This window comes from Sinocyclocheilus grahami, unplaced genomic scaffold, assembly GCF_001515645.1.
Source record: "Sinocyclocheilus grahami isolate Dianchi unplaced genomic scaffold, SAMN03320097.WGS_v1.1 scaffold136.1, whole genome shotgun sequence".
In the NCBI taxonomy this organism is placed as follows: domain Eukaryota; kingdom Metazoa; phylum Chordata; class Actinopteri; order Cypriniformes; family Cyprinidae; genus Sinocyclocheilus; species Sinocyclocheilus grahami.
In genome coordinates, this window is record NW_015505315.1 from 501,978 (window position 1) to 525,178 (window position 23,201).

At 38.2% G+C, this 23,201-nt stretch overlaps 1 protein-coding gene across 1 annotated transcript in view; it reads left to right on the forward strand.

The window, feature by feature from the left end:
- LOC107591001 (non-SMC condensin II complex, subunit G2) overlaps nt 1–19,223 on the forward strand; it is a 26,439-nt gene extending 7,216 nt beyond the window's left edge. Inside the window, exons 8-27 of the mRNA XM_016279985.1 lie at nt 1,560–1,716; nt 2,051–2,143; nt 2,280–2,408; nt 4,770–4,949; nt 5,302–5,454; nt 6,211–6,433; nt 6,591–6,685; nt 7,553–7,726; nt 7,850–7,920; nt 8,320–8,473; nt 8,557–8,733; nt 9,924–10,034; nt 13,860–13,988; nt 15,897–15,996; nt 17,577–17,770; nt 17,961–18,101; nt 18,292–18,395; nt 18,479–18,579; nt 18,865–18,967; nt 19,073–19,223. Of these exons, the coding sequence (XP_016135471.1) occupies nt 1,560–1,716; nt 2,051–2,143; nt 2,280–2,408; nt 4,770–4,949; nt 5,302–5,454; nt 6,211–6,433; nt 6,591–6,685; nt 7,553–7,726; nt 7,850–7,920; nt 8,320–8,473; nt 8,557–8,733; nt 9,924–10,034; nt 13,860–13,988; nt 15,897–15,996; nt 17,577–17,770; nt 17,961–18,101; nt 18,292–18,395; nt 18,479–18,579; nt 18,865–18,967; nt 19,073–19,142 (2,659 nt within the window). The 3' untranslated portion in view covers nt 19,143–19,223. The remainder of the gene's footprint in view (nt 1–1,559; nt 1,717–2,050; nt 2,144–2,279; nt 2,409–4,769; nt 4,950–5,301; nt 5,455–6,210; nt 6,434–6,590; nt 6,686–7,552; nt 7,727–7,849; nt 7,921–8,319; nt 8,474–8,556; nt 8,734–9,923; nt 10,035–13,859; nt 13,989–15,896; nt 15,997–17,576; nt 17,771–17,960; nt 18,102–18,291; nt 18,396–18,478; nt 18,580–18,864; nt 18,968–19,072) is intronic.
- The last annotated feature ends 3,978 nt before the right edge of the window (nt 19,224–23,201 follow it).

Genomic DNA, 23,201 nt, shown 5'->3' on the forward strand with positions numbered 1-23,201 from the left:
CATGAATCACTGACTCACTAGATTCGTTTAAAAACCCCCGTTCATTCATAAACTAAACACCGCTGTGTTTGAATGGAGATGCGCTGTGTCTTTGTTTTAAACTATTTTTGACGACGAAATAGAGCAAAATCAGACAATAGTGTTATAGTCAGACAATGTAAGTCACTTAATATTAACTTTTTGTTTATTGAATTGTATTGTTTTAAATCAGTATCACATTTACAAACTCCCTTAAAAATCATTAAAAGCTGTCACTCATCTTCATCACGATCTCACATTTATAATCAACGAAGCTCTCTACACTGCGCAATGAATCTCTTATTTACACCCTGTCTACACTTTGCTTATGAAAGGATTTGTGAGATATGTCTGTGATACATTACCCAATGCTGCAAAAACACGTAGAAACCTTTGAAGCTCCCCTGACCGCAATCAGAAGTATGATGATGATCAGCTCAGTGGCACTGGTGCTCCTAAAAAATTTTTAATAGTCGCATGCAATAGTTTTCAGTCACACTCTGGAGCCCTGTTCTATATTGTGGATGAGAAATGTTTATGCTTTTTGGGTATGTTCTCAGGTCGGTGAGCTCAGAAGGCTCTGTACTCTACGAGAGGTGCTTCTCAGTGTGGACTTTGCATCTGAGAGAGGGCAGCAGGTCATTGATCTTCTCCTCCAGTGTTTCTTCAGGCCCTCTCATATTAAACAAGAAGAGGTTTGTGTATATGTGTCTGTGGGCTCATACATTTGAGACATTATTTTCTACTGTCATTGATCATTTTTATATAACTTTGTTTATTGCACATTTTTCAGGGGAAACGGTTCCTTGCCTTCCTTTTTTCTTGGAACGACAGCTTCATTCGGATGATTCATGAAACTATTAAGAATCAGCTGCAGTTTTTCCCAAAGTATTTCAAACACTCATGACCTATTGTTTTATAATGCTTAAAGGTGCACTCGGTAACTTTGTTTATGTTAAGGGACAATATGAGGGTGAAACACCACTTGTAGTAATGTGAATATGAAAACCTGCTACGCTCAATATATAGATGCTAAGTATAGCAGCTGCAACAATGGAAGTTTATTTATAATGTGTATGTCCATTAAATGCCTAATGCCTACCAAGAAAACATTTTTAGTTGCCTAGATGTAATACCAAGATGGGAGTCAAGAAAACTGACTTGCCTTTTAGGACTTTATGTGGATTTGACTATCATTTGAGATGTATCTTTTTAATGTTTTTTAGCGGGTAAATTACTCTGTGCACCTTTAAAAATATTAAATGAAATGATGCTTCACATGTTTGAGGTAAAATTTGCATGACGCTACCTGAGTAGCAGAGTTATCAGGTTATCACTCACACAAACTAATTTTCTCCACACAAAACTTGTACTTATTAAAACAAGCCAAGCAAGACGGTTCTGTAGTAACCTTCACATATTAATCAGACAACCAATGTTAGCAAGGTCTCTGTGCTATCAAAGTACACTGTGCATTTGTTCTGTTTGATCTGGTATTTCTTTTGATTTTAGCTGTCTTTTTTCTCCCGCTGTACCTACAGAACTCTGTCTGTTCATGTGGCTGAGATTTACTTCAGAGCATGGAGGAAGGCCTCAGGCTCTTTCATGGAGGAGATTGAGTCCACCTGCATCCAGGACTTAATGCAGCATGCTCTGTTGCTGCACAGAAACTCACCTGTACACAGCAAAGTCAGACAGGTCAGAGACTGTATTTCATCTTTATTGCAATGAAGTGGTTAATTAAATATGAACTTGTAAACTTTCACTACCGTTAAAAAGTTTAGGGACGGTAAGATGTTTTAATGTTTTTAATAGAAGTTTTATGCTCACCAAGGCAGAATTTTTTTTTTTTTGTAATTGTTTACTGGAAAAATACAATAAAAATAACAATAAATAAGAGAAATAATAATAAGACTTGCTACTTGCTACTTACAGTGGAAATTTGACAGATGAAACAGATAATTTAGTGATATGAATTTGTAAACTTAATTCTTCACTGTAAGTGAAAACTTGTCCCTGTCTCTGCATATAGATCCTTACTTATTTCCACAAGCAGAAGTTTCGAGAAGGTGTCGATGAGATGCTGCACAGGCTCTACAAGCCAATTCTGTGGAAAGCATTAAAGGTAGATAATAAATCAGTTGACCGTGTGTTGTTTTATTGTGCTTTTATTTTAAACATGTTGTACAAGACTAAATTTGGTGCTTTGGTGAAGTATATCACCTTGTTCAATTAGACATGTTTTTAATCATTTTCAACAGGCCACCAATGCTGAGGTCCGTGCCAATGCCACACTGTTCTTCACTGAGGCTTTTCCCATCCATGACCCCAGCATGAGCAGTGAGATGGTGGACCAGGCTGTTCAGAAACAACCGATTTACTGTTTGTATGTCTTGCATTATTATGCATTATCGATATGTTGTAAGTGTTCTGTGTGTGTAAATGGAGTGCACCAGTGTACACCCATTTTTTTTTTTCAGTGGCCTTGGTTACAGGAGTATTTCTTCATGTTTAGAGAATAAAAATGTCTTTAAAGGGGTCATCGGATGCGACATGCACTTTTACAAGCTGTTTGAACTCAAATGTGTGTTGGCAGTGTGTGTACACAACCACCCTATAATGATAAATAATCAATATATAATATATCAATAATATAATGATCTCATTATAGGTCTTTTAATCTCATTAAATCATCTCCCCTGTCTCATACCAAGCCATTTTCTGTGTGACGTCACACAGACCCAGGCCCCTCCCACGATTGTTGATTGACTCTAGCGTTTTACCTTAGACCCACCCTGGGTAAGCTGTCATCAGTCCACCATTGTTTAGAAGCTGGAGCAGATGTAGACAAGTATGTCTCCTAAGTGATTGAGGTGTTCTGTTGTTGGATGTAATAATGAACATAACAGTCGTCATTTACTCCCGACATCTGAGCCGCTGAAGACGCAGTGAATTACGTTTGTTTCTGAAGGGAATGCGCCCCCCAATCGACCTAAATGTGTCTATGTTCGTGCAAATCATTTGTGATCCAGCCTCACCTACAGAAGAAGTGAGTATAAGGTTCTTTTATGAATCTTTGCAAATCGCCTTTCCTAATAACGTGCTAGTTAGCAAGTTCTGCAGCTAAAGTAAACCGTATCATGAGAAAGGCTCATCACCCCACAGAAGAGAGGAGCGGGGTGAGCAGAGCTCATTGGCATTTAAAGAGACATGCAACAAAACGGCTTGCTGTGTGCAGAGCTGTTTTTGACAAGGTATCAAGGGTGTGGTTTTACACTACCATTGAGAAATTTTAACCAAAGTATGTTATAGACTTTTCATTAAGACCCTAAAGAATCATATCAACTTGTGGAAAATGGGCATCCGATGACCCCTATTAAGAATTTTAAGCTCTGAACCAAACCAACCAGCTACGAGGTGAATCACAACATTACAAAATTTGAATTAAAGCAAAAAAACATTTATTTGCAGAATCATCATGGGTAATGTAGATTCACCAGGAATTCTGCTGTTGAAAATATTTAAAAAATTGAAATAATGCAGGCTGTTTGCTTTTGCAAAAATATTTACCATTGATTAACAACCTCGTAGCTCACAGTAGGTCGTCTTCATCGCTTTATAAGTTAGTTCCCCTATGGAGAAAATGACTTGAGATTTTTACTTTTTGGAAACTGACTGTTCCACTCAGTAGCAGTCAACAAAAGATAGTAGCTTTAGAGGGGTCATGTGATGCTTTTTTTTTTAAAGATCATTATTTTGTGTATTTGGTGTAACAGAATATGTTGACATGCTTTAATGTTCAAAAAACACATTATTTTTCAAATACTGTATATTACTGTACATTATCTCTCAAATGCTTCGTTTTCTACAAAGTCCTTCCTTCTGACAAGTGCAGTCTGCTCTGATTGGCCAGCTGACCCAGTGCATTATGATTGGCCGAACACCGCAAGCACTCGTCAGAAATGTAACGCCCCTTACCATAATCGCGAGCTTCATCTTTCAAAATAAATGCAAAACCAGAGTCCGAAAGGGGAACACAAGTCTCGTGACAGACAGTGATGAAGCTGGTATATGTGCAGTACACAAGCCACGGTTAAGACAGCTGACTCCACTGTGATCTCTCTCTCTCTCTCTCACACGCGTGCGCTCACACGCACGCACACACACACACACATACGATGCGCAAAACTTCGCATTTGAACAGTCAATAGCAAATACTTAAACTAATAACAAAACAGTAGCTGATTCAGAAGTGCCAGATTGTCATAGCAAAGTCAGAATGACGTCCTCTCCTAGGTTCGCGAAACGGTCGTCCATAAAATGCATTGCTGTTCTGTTGTAAGTAATCTTAAAGATTCCTAAATGCATCTACTTTCGGAAGGCCAAATAAAGTGCTATTGCTTTCGCCTAGAAACACACAGCGTCTCCCTCACATGGCTGCTTCAACACTAACTGCGGTTACTGAAACCACGCCTTCTTTCTTTGCGTGCACATTTGGGCGGCATTATGCTAATATTGCCACATAGTGAGGTAGATATGTGGAGGCGTGTTAGAACGAGCCGTTTTAGGGGGGCGTGGCAGAGTCTTAACTTTGATAAAGAATATCTCTTTGGTTTTGAGACTTTAGTCTTTGCAACTTCAGGGATCTTATCTATGCACAATCAGCTTGTAACACTCCAAAGAGAAAGGAAAACTGGAAATCTCATCATATGACCCCTTTAATTAATCAAATTGACTTTCTATCTCTATAGGCTCTCCTTGATGACCCACAGCCCCTCGTGCGATCTTCTGCAGTGCTGGGTGTATGTTCTGTCCTGGCTCGTTGCTGGGAGGTCATCCCTTCCACGATCATCACTGACCTACTGGAGAAGCTCATCCTGCAGCTGGCTAATGACACAAGCTCTCCAGATGTCCGATGCTCCGTGTTCATGGTAAAAGCCCGACCATCTATCAGTCACTTGAGAAAAGTGCAAAGTGATCATAGAGAGATGGGGAGCAATTGCTTAACAGCTTTCCAGTTTTGCAGTGGAATGCAATTTACAGCTTGAGAAAGGACACTGTCTTCTGATGAGTGATTTTAGCTTGATTTAGTTATTTAGGAGCTTCAAACTGTAAAATGATTTTTAGAGGGAACGGAATGTATCCAATCATTAATTAAAAGTTCAGAGTTTAGCATATTCATTTTAAATGAATATGTTTACAGTTCATTTGAACTTTGTGCTTTTTTACTATTTATTTTTCATCATCATCAGTCTTGTTAAAGCCTGTTTGTTTGCTCTGCAGTGCATGTCTATAATTCTGGATAACAGTTTAAGTCATCCACTCATGGAAAAACTGTTGCCTGCTCTGAAGAGTAGCCTCCATGACAGCTCTGAAAAGGTGCGTGTTGCCTTTGTGGGCATGCTCCTCAAGATCAAGGCTGTACGGGCAGCCAAGGTAAGAAAAATATATGATTCTGAAGAAAAATAAATGTTTAAATCACATTCTGAGCCCTTCCAAGCTATAACTGAGACTTGTCATAGCACTTGCATATCATGCATATATGTGACCATGAACCACAAAACCAGTCTTAAGTCACCGGGGTATATTTGTAGCAATAGTCAAAAAAACATTGTATGGGTCAAAATGATCGATTTTTCTTTTATGCCAAGTAAAGATCATGTTCCATGAAGATATTTTGTAAATTTCCTACTGTAAATATATAAAAACTTAATTTTTGATTAGTAATATTAGTAATATGCATTGCTAAGGACTTCATTTGGACAAATTTAAAGGCAATTTTCTCAATATTTAGATTTTTTTGCACCCTCAGATTCAAGATTTTCAAATAGTTGTATTTCAGCCAAATATTGTCCTATCCTAACAAACCATACATCAATGGAAAGCTTATTTATTAAATTAAATCTCAATTTCACAAAATTAACCCTTATGACTGGTTTTGTGGTCCAGGGTCACATATGCTCATTTGTTGATTTTGATTGCTTCCATTGTCCTAATTTGTAAGTCGCTTTGGATAAAAGCGTCTGCTAAATGTAAATGTAAAATAACAGATTGACATTATTTGACACTTTGTTCTCTCACCAAATTTGCTGTCCTTTGAGTTAAAATGCTATTACAAAAATGTAAAAAGTTAATACAAAGTATTAGTGTACAAATTTTTTGCCTATTTTTTCCCACTTTGTCATGCTACAGTTTTGGAAAGTTTGTTCACTGGAGCACCTGCTGGCTCGATTGGAAATGGACTCTCCTCCTGTTTCCAAGCGAATCGTCAATCTCCTGTTCAACTCATTCTTTCCAGTCAACCAATCGGAGACTGTCTGGTGCGAGCGATGCGTCACCCTGATTCAGACAAACCCTGGGGCGGCTCGAAAGTTTTACCAACATGCTTATCTGTACACGGCTCCTGCTAATATAGGTTAGGTTGTTTTGGATACCCCAGTAAGCTTTCTTAAATATGAATTCTGTTTTATATTGTGTGTTGAGTTACGAGGGTTTAGTTTTGACATTTGGAAGTACAGTATGTGTCGTTCTCAGAAATGTAAACGTAAACTCACAGTGCTTTCTCTTTGTAGTCAAGCTGATGCTAGTGATCCGAAAGTGCCTGAATGTGTGCATTCAAAATGCAGGAGATGATGAATTTGCATCTAGCAATAAAGAAAACTGCACGGTGAGACTTGATATACACAGCTGTTTAAAAGTTTGGGGTCAGTAAAATTTTTATGTATTTTTTATGTTTTTAAAAGAAGTCTCTTATGGAAACCAAGGCTGAATTTATTTAATCAAAAATACAGTAAAAGCAGTAATATTGTGAAAAGTTATTACAGTTTAAAATATTTTTTCCTATTTTAATATATTTTAAAATGTAATTTATTTCTGTGATGGCAAAGCAAAATTTTCAGCAGTCATTACTCTGGTCTTCAGTGTCACATGATCATTCTGATATGTTGATTTGGTGCTCAAGAAACATTTCTTCTCATTGTGACCAGTTGTGCTGCTTAGTTTTTTTTTTGTGGAAACCATAATACGTTTCTTTGGCAAATTTAAAATAACAGCATTTATCTTTTGTAACAATGTAAAAAAGTCTTTACTGACTTTACTTTACTTTACTGTAATTTCATGCATCCTTGCTGAAAAAATTTATGTATATATACGACTTAAAAAAAATACAAATCTTTCAAATGGTAGTCTATGTACAGTCAGATATTCTTCGCAGACTAAATCTCACTTATATATTATTTATATTATTAAATATATTTTAAACAAAGAGAAAAGCCTGTTAATATTCAGATTAAATGTTTTCCACAATATCCTACAAACTGTCGAGCAATGATTGGGAAGTTCAGACAGATATAAATAATAATAATAATAAAAAGATCCAAATTTAGTTTTAAGTTTGTTAGAAAAATGTATCTTAAACTTCTAATTTAGCTAAACCTAGCTCTCCCCATGAACATAGCCATACAAGCTGGCATGGAGTTAAAAAAGGAAAATATAATAATAAAAAAATAATGATCATGTTTGCCATTGTCACTAGATGTTGGAGGACGTTCTCTCAGTGCAGGACACTGCCTCCATGGCCAGCCTGCTGGAGATTCTCGTAATTCTGTGGAAAAGTGTTCAGAAATCTCTCATGGCTAACCAAGATGCCTTCAAGTACACCACGTCAAAGTTTGCATCAGTTCTGCCCCAGTATCTTAAAATCTTTCAGGTAAGAGGCACATTCACACAGAGAACCAAAGGACGATTTAAAAAGCAAAGCTGAACACTGTAATCACACCCTTAAAGCTGATGCAATATGGTTGCAACATGACGCAGTTTTGTGTGTGCGCAGGAGGAACGGTGTAAAGCCCCTCTCATTCTTCTAGCCTCTCTACTTCCTGCCTCTTCTGTTCCAGCACTGAGGTTAGTAGGACTCTCCCCCTCAACTACCCATCTGTGCAGCTCACATTGTTAAATGCCCCATTTTAAAGCAGTAGAGCAGCTAAAAATGAAAACATCCCCTTGACAAGAGAGAAATCTGAATTGTCATTTTTCGAGGCGCTATTCCTGCAAAGGACAGTTCAATGAAGAAAAAAGCATTTCAAAATCATCTTTCCTGCTGAGTATCTAACACAGTCCGCATGGTGTCTCAGCCATCTCCCCAGAACAGCAGGTTGGCTTAAAAGCGAAATGACAATTCTGATTCCTATTTGATCCAAAGGCGTTCTCTAATGCTGGTGGGATTGAGTGTGTTTTGAAGGCTTTAGAGCGATCTGTAGGGCTGTCTGGGTGTACTGCATGACTGTGTGTTCCTCTCTGCAGGAGTAAAGTGATGTCTCACTTGAGGAGTTTGAAAGCAGGCACCGCTGTGACAGCATACAGTCAGTCGGTGGAGTGTCTCTGTAGCTGGGGGCAGATCAGCCATATTGTGGAGCTGATAGAGAACTGGCTTGTGGAGGCCGTACCTGTGAGAGCGGTAAATGTCCTGTAGAGTGTCCATGTGGGGGTCATAAGGTGTTTAAGGTGTTTTCATATCCTCTATGATCACTCTCTTGTCAGCAAGGTGATGAAGATACATCTGGTAAAGTGCATTTTGATGGGCTGGAAGAGTCGAAACCAGATCTGGGCCTAGACTATCTGGATTATGTACTCCTGCACCCTAAAACCCGAGACTGTCTGTTCACGCTGCCACTGGATCAGATCAGACCACTTCATAAGGCCCTCGACAAATGGAAGGTACAGAGGTTTGATGATTACCATTACTGAGAACTGGTGCAAACATACTCTTTATGTGATATTACTGTCATTACGAAGTCAGTATGGTAATTGCAGGTTTTCACCAGTCTTGCTTTAAAGATACTGCTGCATTGAGCTGTTCAGCTAAATGACAATGTTATTATATTAGTCAAAGCTCTCTGAGCCGATAGAATAGGGTTGTGCCAATAAACGATAGTATCATGTATCGACGATAGTCAGAAATATCGCCACTGTGGCTGATGCCTTTGACGATATGAAGACGAGTATTATTATTGTTATTACTTTATTGTTATTACAATCGGGCTAATATTATTATCTAATTAATATTAGGGCCTATTTGTTCCATCATATTTCTTTTTACGCGTTTTTACAGTGTTGTGCGTTATAACCAATCACACACGATTCTGTTGAGTTTGTGAATGCAATGGCCAATCAGAGGCGTTGAGATGAGTCGTGTTTTGTTGCTGAGTTCGCACTCGCTGACTGAATTCTGCTCTCTCGAGAATTCTCTCATCATAAACTACAAAGTGCAGATGTGCGTGCAATATAAGTACAAGAGCTTTATTTACGGTGATTTACATAGTGTAGATAGCTTCACTGATTAAAACGGGGGGTGGCGGTATAAAGTGCATAAACTCATGCTAGACTGAAGTCAGTGATATGTTCTTTGATAATGTAACTGATGAACTGTAAGCATTATAATTAGTAACTTGGAATGTTTTTATTAAATTATCATGTTAAATACAAATTCAGTCATATTAAAAATATTTTATGACATGACATCCATATGTTACTTGACTAAAGTACTTGAATATGTAGTTTAGGCTGCTTTTAGCCACACCCTTGATTTGGTTTACTCTCCGGCTATGAATCTAAGGAAATAAATGTACATGATAATATCGTGTATCAGCGATCTCACAGGCTGAGGATATAACTATGGAGCATATCGCCCAACACTACTATAAAATTGTTTTGTTCATGGGAGGTTGAATTTACTGAGGTCTTCAGATATTACATAAAACTTTTCAACCAGAAAACATACCCACTTTTCCAGATCATAGAGGCAGAAAAAAATATTAGGGTCTTTTTATGCTTCATTCTGATCTGATTCCAGAATGTACCATCATTTTGGAGCTATTGTCATTTCTCTTTTGTATATATGTGTGCAGTCGCTGTTGTTTTCCTCTCTGAGTGGAGCAGAGGTCAGTGTGGCAGTCATTGAGACAGCGCTGAGAGCTTTTATCTTCCATGGCCGACTCTGTATCCATCTTCAGCACAAAGTGAGTGTACTGCAGTAACCCCTCTGCATTCAGTCTTTGAGTCTCTCACACTCCAAACAAAGCCAACATCCACTGAACACACTCACACAAGAGATGTTAAGATGTGAAGAGAGGTTTAAAGGAAGTACGTTTTCTGTCAGTACTTTAGCTATATATTCTTTAGCTATACAGTACAAGGGTACTTGTGATCTTACAAGGGTAAATAAAGAACTGGGGCTGGTTGCAGACTGGTCATAACTTTTTTTAAATTCAGTTATGAAAATGTAGATTGGTCTTATTTGTATTGGAAAAATAAGACTGATAACCACTTGGCAACTGCTAGCAAGTTTTGTATAGTATTTTCTTTACTCTTTACTTCAAAAAACTGTCTAGAAAAGGTAATATTTTATGTATTTGAGGTCTGAGATGTGGGAACAGTGAAGAGAGAGGGCAAACATTTTGCATTTTAAGTCGGCATTGCCGTCTAATCAGCCAGTATGGTCTTAAAGGGGTCATATGATGCGATTTCAATTTTTTTCCTTTCTCTTTGGAGCGCTACAAGCTCTTGGTGCATAAAGAAGATCTGTAAAGTTGCAAAGACTAAAGTCTCAAATCCAAAGAGATATTCTTTATAAAAGTTAAAGAGTCAACCACACCTACCTAAAACGGCTCGTTCTAACACGCCCCCACATGTCTACGTCACGATGTGGGAAGATTTGCATAACACCGCCCAAATGTTCACGCAAAGAAAGAAGGCGTAACTTTGATTCTCGCTGTAGTATTGTTGCCGCCGCCGCCATGTTGTGAAGACGCTGTGTGTTTCATTGTGAAAGCGAAACTACTTTCTTTGGTCTTCCAAAAGAGGATGATATCCACTTCGTCATGCCTGGAGCTAGAGGTCTGCATTCCTGCGGCTCTCCCGCGGGACCCGACTGGATTTTTTGTGCTGCTGGATTAAATTCCCGAATAAAACGTGGTAGCGGTCGATAACTCTGGTGTAATTTGAACGGGAGCGGGTGGTCTAACAATATCCCGTTCCCGACGCCCATTTAGAACAGCATATCTGCGCTTTATTCTTATTGACCACCGGTAGAGTACAGCTTGCGCTCAGGACTGTTATGCACGTGCTGCACGCATGCTTTAACGTCACGCGTTTTATTTGTGGGGTCTGTGCGCAGCATGTGCATAACGATGCTCGGAGCAGGCTGTACCTGTGATAAATATACTGCCCTCAGACAGAACAGGCAGGTTGTAGATGAGTGACAGAGCAGAATAAGGATGGAGCAAAGTGTGGATGCGCTGTCTTTGAAGGACGTTCAACTCGGTTTTGTTTATATTTTGCTTAGCCTATAATTTTAAATGAAAGATGTTGTATTTATTTATTTTTCTCTGCGACAATTTTCCTACTGTGTTAACAGAAAAATGTCAAACGAATTTAGTATTTTGACAAGACGAATAAAAATAGCTAATAGGCTATGTTTGTACAACCTACATTTATTTATTTTTTATTTTTATTTTTTATTTATTTATTATTAAAACTTTTTTCTTATTGTGTTGTCAATGTTAAACGAATAAAAATAAGAAATACAATTTTTGTACAATTTTATTTTCTCTGACACTTTTTTCCTACTGTGTTGCATAAAATATTAAACTAATTTTGTGTCTTAAGATAATTCATATAAATTCAAGTCAAAGTCAATAAATTCAAGACTCTTGACAAGACGAATAAAATAACATACAATTTTGTGCAGAATACACTTTTATTTGTTAGCTTATCTCTCTTTCTTTCAGTAGCGGAAATTTAAATGCGAGATTCTGGAAACAAGATCTAAATTTAGCAGGAACGGTCGGGATGGGAAGAAAATTATTCTAAGCGGACAGCGGGTGAACAAAGAGTGAATATATATAGCGGGAGCGGGTGGGTACAGAATAGAACCTTGCGGGAGCGGGACTAAAAAAACAGTCCCGTGCAGACCTCTACCTGGAGCTGATTCGTGCTGGTCACTGAGGAAATACATCAACTTTGTGCTGTGGATCGCCGGATTGGCTTTCACCGTGGACGAAGCGGAGTCCAGCCCGGGGTCGTCACATGTGGTTGCCGCAATCCCGCAGGACGCTCCTTCGTCGAATCCGCCGGCCGCGCCGTTCTCAAGCCCACCGGCCATTGCTCACTCAGCACGCCCGCCTCCGCTCACTCAAGGCCGCCGTGTGTGCCGCTGTGTTTCGTTGTGAAAGCGAAACTACTTTGTTTAGCCTTCCAAAAAAGGACACGACTAGAAATCAGTGGTTAAGTTGTATTTACAACAATCTTCAACCCAAATATTCAGATGTATGCAGCGCATTTTATGGAGGACAGTTTCCTGATCCTGGTAGAGTAGACTACAATGCCGGCTGTTCTGACTCACAGACTGTAAGTGTGTTTTTTATATTTAAAGAATTTGCCACTGATGATTCAAACGCGAGTTTTGAGCAGTGTAGAGTAGCGTTTGTATTTTGTAATTTCTCCGATCACAAATGCAGACATGGTTTTATGTTTACGCGGCGCAATGCAACGTGTAAAAAGACAGTATAAGTCATTATAGTCCGTAATTATGTCCCCACTGGATGCAACAAATGCCTCGTTTATAATGGGTTTTAATGTTTTTCTCTCGTCGCCGAACAGGGCATCATCACAATATGGTAAGGGGCGTAACATTTCCGTCACACTCTTGAGGTATTCGGCCAATCACAACGCACTGGATAGCTGGCCAATCACAGCACACCTCGCTTTTCAGACCGATGAGCTTTGTAAAAATCGACGTGTTTCAGAAAGGTGGGGCATAGAGGAGAAACAATAATGTACAGTATGTGGAAAATAATGTTTTTTGAACCTTAAACCGCATAAACACATTTCATTACACCAAATACACAAAATAATGTTCTTTTTAGCAGCATTATATTACCCCTTTAAATGGCCTGCATAGCACTTCAGGGGCGCGGGAAGATGTTTCCGGTTGGGGGTGCTGTGTGTGTCCGTGTTTGGTGAGGGGGGGCTGGTTCACTTACGTCGGTGCTGAAATTCGCGTTTGCGCCATTATCTCCTTGTATTAAAGTTAATCTTGTTCGCATTCTGTATAGTTCATGTCTGAAACCATGCGCCAGTGTCACATGTTCATGAGGATTAGGCTAATCATCCCATATAGAAAACATCACAAGTAAAATGAATCATGTTTATAAAGATAAACATGGGTTTATTATAGCCCACTTACAATTTACATTTCCGAGATCATTACAAATAAATAATTAAATGCTAAAACTGAATAAATTTAAATGAACAAACTTGGCGTTGCATTTGCAACTATGTGAAAACAGGGGGTGCTGCAGCCCCCTCAGCACCCCTACTTCCCACGTCCCTGTAGCACTTCATCTTTTATAACATGGGATTTTGACTAAATATATTCAATCTTGATTTTTGCAAAATGTTGCAACAAGATGTGCGTTTTTTGTGTGTGTGTGAAAAATTACAGTTTTGGACATAAGGTAATAAAAAATATTTTAAAAAATACCTTAAAGTAACTACAAATGAGCATGTAAAACAAATATCTTTAAAAGAAATTCCATGTGGAGCATGCCCCTGATCCATGCAATCTTCTCCCCTTTTTTCCCCCTTACCTGTTTGCATCTCTGTATAATAGAGTATTGATGATTTATGGCTGTCCTATGCTGAACTGTGCAAGTGGTTTTCATTGGACATGACTTGGATTTTGTTAACTGCAGATCAAGCAGTGGTTGCTTGTATGGCCTATAAGTTCACTTTTAGTTTGTACAAATAAAAGTCATAATCAGCCCCTCTTTCTGATCCTACAGTACCCAGAGGAGCGGGAGTTCCTCAAATCCCTGGAGCATTCTGTGTCCTGGGTAGAGAAAAGAGTCCTTCCTTTCCTGGCCAGCTCCAGCAGTGAGCAACAATTGTCTTTAAGCAGGAAGACAGTAGAAGTGAGTGGCATGATCAGTGTGAAAGTAGTTTGTTTTTTTTCTGTTGGTAATTTGTCAATTTAAATTGTCATAATATTTAACAATATTACCTGTTTTTTTTTTGTATTTTTGATCAAATAAATGCAGCCTTGGGGAGCATAAGAGACTTAATAAATGAAACTATATCTAACATATAACTAACTAAGCAAAACACATATATACAGAATGAAACAAAGTAAGAAAAAGAGAGAGAAGAGTAAAAGAATGGCAGTATTTTACATCAATTAACCACAACCTTTGAAAATCATCAAAGAATCAAAAATCACCTTAAAAAGGGGCTGAATCTTAAACACGCATCTAAATAAGTGTAAATGGTTACTTGCATTGGCTTCGATTGCTGAACAAAAGTCCTGATGCGGTAGATAACGGAGGAAATGAACAAACTTGGCGTTGCATTTGCAACTATGTGAAAACAGGGGGTGCTGCAGCCCCCTCAGCACCCCTACTTCCCACGTCCCTGTAGCACTTCATCTTTTATAACATGGGATTTTGACTAAATATATTCAATCTTGATTTTTGCAAAATGTTGCAACAAGATGTGCGTTTTTTGTGTGTGTGTGAAAAATTACAGTTTTGGACATAAGGTAATAAAAAATATTTTAAAAAATACCTTAAAGTAACTACAAATGAGCATGTAAAACAAATATCTTTAAAAGAAATTCCATGTGGAGCATGCCCCTGATCCATGCAATCTTCTCCCCTTTTTTCCCCCTTACCTGTTTGCATCTCTGTATAATAGAGTATTGATGATTTATGGCTGTCCTATGCTGAACTGTGCAAGTGGTTTTCATTGGACATGACTTGGATTTTGTTAACTGCAGATCAAGCAGTGGTTGCTTGTATGGCCTATAAGTTCACTTTTAGTTTGTACAAATAAAAGTCATAATCAGCCCCTCTTTCTGATCCTACAGTACCCAGAGGAGCGGGAGTTCCTCAAATCCCTGGAGCATTCTGTGTCCTGGGTAGAGAAAAGAGTCCTTCCTTTCCTGGCCAGCTCCAGCAGTGAGCAACAATTGTCTTTAAGCAGGAAGACAGTAGAAGTGAGTGGCATGATCAGTGTGAAAGTAGTTTGTTTTTTTTCTGTTGGTAATTTGTCAATTTAAATTGTCATAATATTTAACAATATTACCTGTTTTTTTTTTGTATTTTTGATCAAATAAATGCAGCCTTGGGGAGCATAAGAGACTTAATAAATGAAACTATATCTAACATATAACTAACTAAGCAAAACACATATATACAGAATGAAACAAAGTAAGAAAAAGAGAGAGAAGAGTAAAAGAATGGCAGTATTTTACATCAATTAACCACAACCTTTGAAAATCATCAAAGAATCAAAAATCACCTTAAAAAGGGGCTGAATCTTAAACACGCATCTAAATAAGTGTAAATGGTTACTTGCATTGGCTTCGATTGCTGAACAAAAGTCCTGATGCGGTAGATAACGGAGGTCTTTGATGAGTTTGTTAGGAGTGAGCTGGAAGTTTACTTCTGGGTCTTCTGAAGATAGGAAAAGTCCACAGCGAATCGAAGTTACTTGAAGATAAAAACTGCCGGAAAATCAAAACTCAAAAGGAAAATCTTGAGAGTCTTGGAAAAGTGTTGTCTCAAACGAAGAGGGTTTTTCTGAGCAAAGATTATTTTGGGCTAATCACTTTTGAGGGTTCCTATCCTCATGCATGATTCTACGCAGACGCTACATATATAACATTATTATATTAAAAATATTGTTTTCCTTGTTGAAAATGATAGACAACACATGAAGCCTAATCCTAAAATTAATTCATTGCTTCAAAATGAACTGTGCAGACACACATGATTTTGCATTATATGTATATCATTTGTTTCCCTTTTCTGTATCATTGTCAGAGTTGTTTAACAGTGTGCAAGGATGTGCTGCGGGTTTCTGTAGGAGACAGTGATTTCAGAGACCACGTACTGCAGCTTGTTGCTTCTGTCCTGCAGACAGGTGAATAAGTCTTAAGTCTTTATGCTGATGTATGACCTATTGATTGTATTATAACCTGACAGATTTGTGGGTTTATTCAAGATATAATTACATGTTTGACCACTTTTCCCACAAAAGTTTACAAGAGAGTGCTGCATCAGCAGTGTTTCCCCTGCCATTATATTAGGGGTGCGGCCCCCCCCCCCTTGAAGGTCAAGTTAATTTTAGGCTACTTAATTTTAGTTTCTCTATAGGGCCAGATCACAACAGAAGTTATTTAAAGTTACCTTTCCTATAGAACAGGTCTATACTGTGTTCTTTTATTAAACAAACTAAATAGCCTTATGTTATTTATCTTATTTACATGACGGCATGTCATTTCTGTCTCTACGTTACATGGTCGCGCTCTCTGCATTGCGTACAGCAGAGTTCCGCCCCGATGCTCACACACAAGTGAGCATGCTCCCACTCCCAATAGTATTTGTAAATATTAAGCCGCAAAACTATTTAAATATGAATTCTGCGTGTCTCTGTGTTAATGAATGGCGCAGACGCGCGCTTTTGTTTACTACTTGTACTGTAGCGCGTGTGACGCTTCCGGTGATATTATATCTGCCGTCTCACTAATGAGGACATAAATACATGAACAACATATCCAGAACTGCTCTGAGAGTCACTTCATGAGCATTTGACTGTTTCATTTGAGTAAAACTATCCTCATATCATATATATATATATATATATATATATATATATATATATATACACAGAAATGTAATGGTATTCACGGCAACCCATCAAAATAAAAGTTTGGTTTAACTTGAAGACATTGCGGCAGAAATATAGGCTATTACTTACTATTGTTCAGTAGAATGTACGTAATGGGCTACTACTATGCTAAAACACAGAATTTGGTAACAATAAAACATAAGGTTGGAAAAAATAAAACATTTCATAGGGCCCTAAACATGTAATTTGTGTTAAACTTTTAATAAATTGATGTTAAATTGTTTAAGTTTCAGGATTTTAATTAATTATTAGACATGCTTTTTGATTTAAAATTTAAAATTTAATTTAACCATTAAAAAGGAGTCCAGAAAAATTTAAACGGGGAAAAAAACGGAATCGATTTTAAAAATGAACATGACTGCTTTAAAATTTGCGCTTTTAGTATGTCTGTGTGTTATGTTGTAGAGCAAAACGTCCGATTATCGTCAATTTATATTTACCACAGACCTCGTTTTATTCATAAATTGAAAAACCCCATTATATAAACCCATAGGAAAATCTCGAGGGAACCCATGGCGATAAACGGGGAAAAAAACGGAATCGATTTTAAAAATGAACATAACTGCTTTAAAATTTGCGCTTTTAGTATGTCTGTGTGTTATGTTGTAGAGCAAAACGTCCGATTATCGTCAAATTTATATTTACCACAGACCTCGTTTTATTCATAAATTGAAAAACCCCATTATATAAACCCATAGGAAAATCTCGAGGGAACCCATGGCGAATTAGTCTTCCAGGTATTGATGTCTTAGCTGCAGCACTGTATAGCGTAATGCTTTTATAACAAATGTTCTGTATGTGTGTTCATTTAGAGAAAGGATACGTGTGCATCCCTCCTGTGCTCGCTCTGCTTACTGAGGTGGCACAGGCCTGCCTTTCCCATAAGCCTGAGGAAGATCAGGAAGATCAAACATCCCTCACTATCCGCATTTTGACCAACATCTTCCAGAAAGTTGTGGAGATCATAGCACATCGTCTGCGTAAAGACAAGGAAGAGGGGCAGGAGGTGAGGTGTTAGTGCCTTCCTCAAATACACTTTCCATTTCCAGATGTTTCTGAATGTGTTTGACAAACGTGTGTGCACATGTACATATTTAAACTCAATTTAGTCTTGTTAAAATTTGACTGACATTTCTGCCTGACGACATTTTATTCTGACACTTTATTTTAAAAAGCCTTTCTTTATGTATCTTTAGTTGTGTTGCTCTTCTGAAGAAGCTCTCTATGACTTCTTGCTGGTGACTAAGTTTACAACTGAGAGGTCAGAGTTCATCACAGGAGTCTTCTCATCACTCTGTGCAGCAGTTATTATTGATATCAGTCGCACCTTGCAGAAGGTAAATCTGCTAATTGTTTAGTTTATTGTGCTGTTTGATGTATGTATGGCATTTCTCCTTTTTCTTTTTAATTGAAAGACTTGTTGAGCTCAAAGCATTTCTTTTACTCAGATGTCGTCTTTAAATGAGTTATGTAAATAAGAAATATTTTGTTTTTGAGACCGACGTTTTTTTATGTTTCTTCATGCAGATCTCTCCTGTGGAAGAGGTGTTGACTCCAGAGACGGTTAATGACCTTCCACCTCTCTCGAACACCATACTCAAAGTAATGCTCAGATCACCTGCTGTTACCAGGTAACATTAAACACCAGCTAGAACTAAAAGCCTATGTTCATACTTAAATTGAACAATTCTAATCATTTTCTGGTATGTTCTAGGTTTTTTCTATCTGAAATGAGCTCCTCCATAGAGTCAGAGGCCATCGATAGTATCACACAGTGGGCTGCAGTTACACACATTCTGACCATCATCAAACAATGTGAGTTTTTGTTACTAATTTTAGTTGTCGTTAAGGCCCGTTCACACCAATAAAGATAACAATAAGTATATTAGCATCTGCACCAACAGACCATAACATCGTTTACTATATATGCACACTGCAAATATGTCATCTGCCACTTAAAATACTCAAGCTCTGACTATCAAGAACAACTATCAAGATTTTATAAAAGTTTCTTTTATAAAATCCTCTGAATACATGATTGTTTTCACAATTTCACAATTCACAATTTTCACAGTTACCCTTCTGCTCTGTTCATTACAGCTGATGCATTTATTGTGGAGTTCAAGGAAATTGCTTTGTCTGTACGCAGACAAATACAGAACTATTACAACATCACTGCTGAAAACTCTGACAATATACAGAGGTAAAAAATGTAGATGTCATATTGTGAAAGCATGCTGTCTGAGTCCTATATACAATAATAGCTGTACAACTGTTCATGTTGTTTTGCTCTGTCTCTCAATCTTAGGACCATCTATGAATCCACTGTCAGGATGCTGATTGATATCCTAAATCAATGCCAACAACCAAACAGTTAAATGGGCAAGCTAATAGTTTCGAGCTTCTGCATACTCCCACAAAATCCTTTATTTCTTATTTTGTACTCTCAGCTGTATACTTACTGTCTTGGATGTTTTTTTGTTTTCACTCTATATTACAAGAACATTCACTTTATAAACAATACTTCCATAAAACTTTGTCTTGGTTCATTTGAATCACTATTCATTTTCTTTTGTACAGTTTCAAATGCAACAGTGTTTCCATTGCATATAACTGTAGGTTATAATCTTATCAATCTTTGCAAATCTATTTTTTCTCTCCATTTTTTAAGACATTTCAGTGAATCTGGTTTACCTTAAGACGATACTTCTGTTTAAGGTGTCTTTGATGAAATACGTCCCTCCTATTTACCTTTTCTGCTTTATACTTAGATCCAAATACTGGGGTGTGATGTGTTGTTATACTTAGACTTTTCCCTATTAAACCGTAGAAATGTGCAGACAATAATTGCTAAATGTACTCTGAGATATGAATATGTAATTTAATATTTTTTCACCATGTCACAGTCTAAAATCATGGTGTGAAATAAAGAAAAAGCACATGAGATTCAGACTGATTTGTTAGAAAGCGGTGTTGCTTATAACTAAAGTGAAGTGTGCCCATAACCATTCAGTCTTCACTATCGGTCCACGGTGTACATGTCACTTTCTCTGCTTTCTAGGATATGAATGGAGATTGTTCGACATGCTAAATTATACCATAACGTTGACTTTGTTCACCACAGACGTAGCATGTGATTTATTGTAGTGCGTTGTTTGTCAAGTACATCATACCAGCGTTTCGGTAGGGGGCACAACCTTTGAGCAAAACAACTGCGCTCGAGAGCAACGTAGATAACCCTTCCTCAACCGCGTCTGTCTGAGAAAAGAAGAGAAGGAGTGCGGTCCATCGCTGCAAACGAAATACACCTGACCGTACAGAAGTCTTAAAGGGATAGCTCACCCAAAAATGAAAATTCTGTCGATTATTACTCACCCTCATGTCGTTTCAAACCCGTAAGACCTTCGTTCATCTTCGGAACACAAATTAAGATATTTTTGATGGAATCTGAGAGCTGTCTGACCCTGCATAGACAGCAACGCAACTGAAATGTTCCCAAGTCCAGAAACGTAGCAAGGAGATCTGTAAAATAATCCATGTGACATCAGTGGTTCATCCGCAATTATATGAAGCTACGAGAATACTTTTTGTGCGCAAAAGAAGAAAAAAAACGACTCTATTCAACAATTCGTCTCCTCCGCATCACCCTGGTGCCATTTTGGAGAATATCCGCTGAATGTAAACCGCCTATGCTGTTCTGTGTCAGCTTTTGCGCACAAAAGTTACATTGCGGTCTATGCAGGGTCAGACAGCTCTCGGATTTCATCAAAAATATCTTAATTTGTGTTCCGAAGATGAACGAAGGTCTTACGGGTTTGAAACGACATGAGGGTGAGTAATTAATGACAGAAGTTTCATTTTTGGGTGAACTATCCCTTAAAAACACGCACTTTTGTTTTTTTTTATTAAAAAAGTTAGGACTACAATAATACACATGAAAACAAAACACACACAAAAAAATACTAAATATGTACAAAAAATACAAATACAGCCAGGGGGATGGGCTAAACATCATGTAAATGTGTTAAAGGACTTACAAATGGAGAAAGTCTTAATTGCTTTCTTATGTAAATAAAAGTGGTCTCAACATAAATTTGAATTTCTTTTTCAAGAACCAAAAATAAAGGATTTTCTTTACTGTACTTACACTTATACACTACTGTGCTTATACTTACACTTTTATTTGAGGGGATATTTATGGAAGCCCGTTTCCGCCACTAAATAAAAAAATATAATTCTGTAAGTTATAATAATGAGAAACTTTCTCAAAATTATGACTTAGTATCTCGTTATAATGAGAAACTTTCTCGTAATAATGACTTAGTTTCTCGAAATAATGACTTATTTTCTCGTAATAATGAGAAACTTTCTCATAATAATGACTTAACCTAATCCAAAAAAAATTTCGAGAAACTAAGTCATTATTTCGAGAAACTAAGTCATTATTTCGAGAAACTAAGTCATTATTTCGAGAAACTAAGTCATTATTTCGAGAAACTAAGTCATAATTTTGAGAAAGTTTCTCATTATTATGACTTACAGAATTATATTTTTTTATTTAGTGGCGGAAACGGGCTTCCATAGATATTAGTGAAACCAAATAAAACATGTTCTAAGCACAAAGAAAAAGTGGGGTAAATGTTATCAATTATAAATCTAGTCAAATCTTTCTAGTCTTCAAACACGCACGTGGAGAAAGCGCACGTACTCGTGACGTCATCGGCCGAGGCGGGGCGCTGACCGTGGTGCTGAACGCGCCTCGCGCATCTCGGAGTTGAGTACAGGATACTGGGTACCAGAGCTTCACTTCTCTCACTATCCTCCATCTCAGTCGCCTCTGCCCAACTTCCGCTCTAATCACATCACCCCCTGAAACGCGAGAGCCGCTATGCCGAATTAACGAGAGCTGTTTGGGCTCGACGGGAGGATGGCTTGTGTGCGCGCGCTGCTCCTCGCCTTGCTGTCTGTCCACGCGCTCGCCGCTGCATCCGCGGACAGGAGACTCGGTAAGTTAGTTCAACACGACGCCCCAGCAAGTGTGTGATGTTTGTCGCTCTTACCTTTGAAATAAGCCAACTTGTGTTTGTGTATGTGTGTTTTCCTCGAGTGCAATAATGAGGTTAATCACAACGGCGGGTTGGCGCGCAGAGTTGGATGTTTTTTATGCAAATTAGCGGTTCGTTTATAAATGTGTGGACATAAAGTCCTTCATCCTTAAGTTGTGAGGTTTTACAGCCCATTAGTGATTTGATTCTGGGTCACATGTACCTCAATCACCATCCTTGTTGCTCCTGGAGCAATTTCCCCAACAACCAATCATATTTCAGGGATAGGATATATAAAGGGATTATACACTATCAATTTATAATTTACTTACTGCACTCTCAAAAAATAAAGGGTTGATGGTAGTACTTTAAGGGCACATAATACTATTCAAAGGTATAGTATGCACCTGTTACTGGATGCGTGTTTCTTTTTTAAGGGTGTATTCACACCTGTCTTGTTTGGTTTGATTGAATCAAACTCAAGTTCAGTTCCCCCCTTGGTGCGGGTCTTTTGGGCAGGTGTGAATACAGCAATCGCACTCGGGTGTGGGCCAAACAACCGCACCGAGACCCAGCTGAAGAGGTGGTCTCGGTCCAGTTCCAAGCGAACTTGAATGGATGAAGCAATGACCTTAGGGCACATGTGGTTTTGTTTACAATTTCTAGTTCACTTGCAAAAAGGGCAGTGTGAAAGCAAACCACACCAAACAACCAAAATAAATAAAAAATCAGCATTGTATTTGGTCCGGACCAAAGCAAGTGAACTATTGGACTTTCCTGGTGTGAATACACCCTAAGTTAGGCTCATCACCCATAACTCCTTCAAAAACAGCCAGAAACCTTGGCGTTATGATTGATGATCAGCTGACTTTCTCAGACCACATTGCTAAAACTACCCGGTCCTGCAGATTTGCTTTATTCAACATCAAGAAGATCAGGCCCTTTCTTTCAGAACATGCAACACAACTCCTTATTCAAGCTCTTGTTCTGTCCAGGCTGGACTATTGCAATGCTCTCTTGGCAGGTCTTCCAGCCACTTCTATCAAACCTCTACAATTAATCCAAAATGCTGCTGCACGATTAATCTTTAACGAGCCGAAAAGAACGCATGTCACACCTCTGTTTATCAATTTGCACTGGCTACAAGTAACTGCTCGCATTCAATTCAAGGCATTAATGTTTGCCTACAAAACCACCACTGGCTCTGCACCCATTTACCTAAATTCATTACTTCAGAGTTATGTGCCCTCTAGAAGCTTGCGTTCTGCAAGTGAACAGCGTATTATTGTGCCATCTCAAAGAGGCACAAAATCACTTTCTCAGACTTTTTCATTAACTGTTCCCTCCTGATGGAATGACCTGCCCAAATCAATCCGAGCAGCTGAGTCCTTA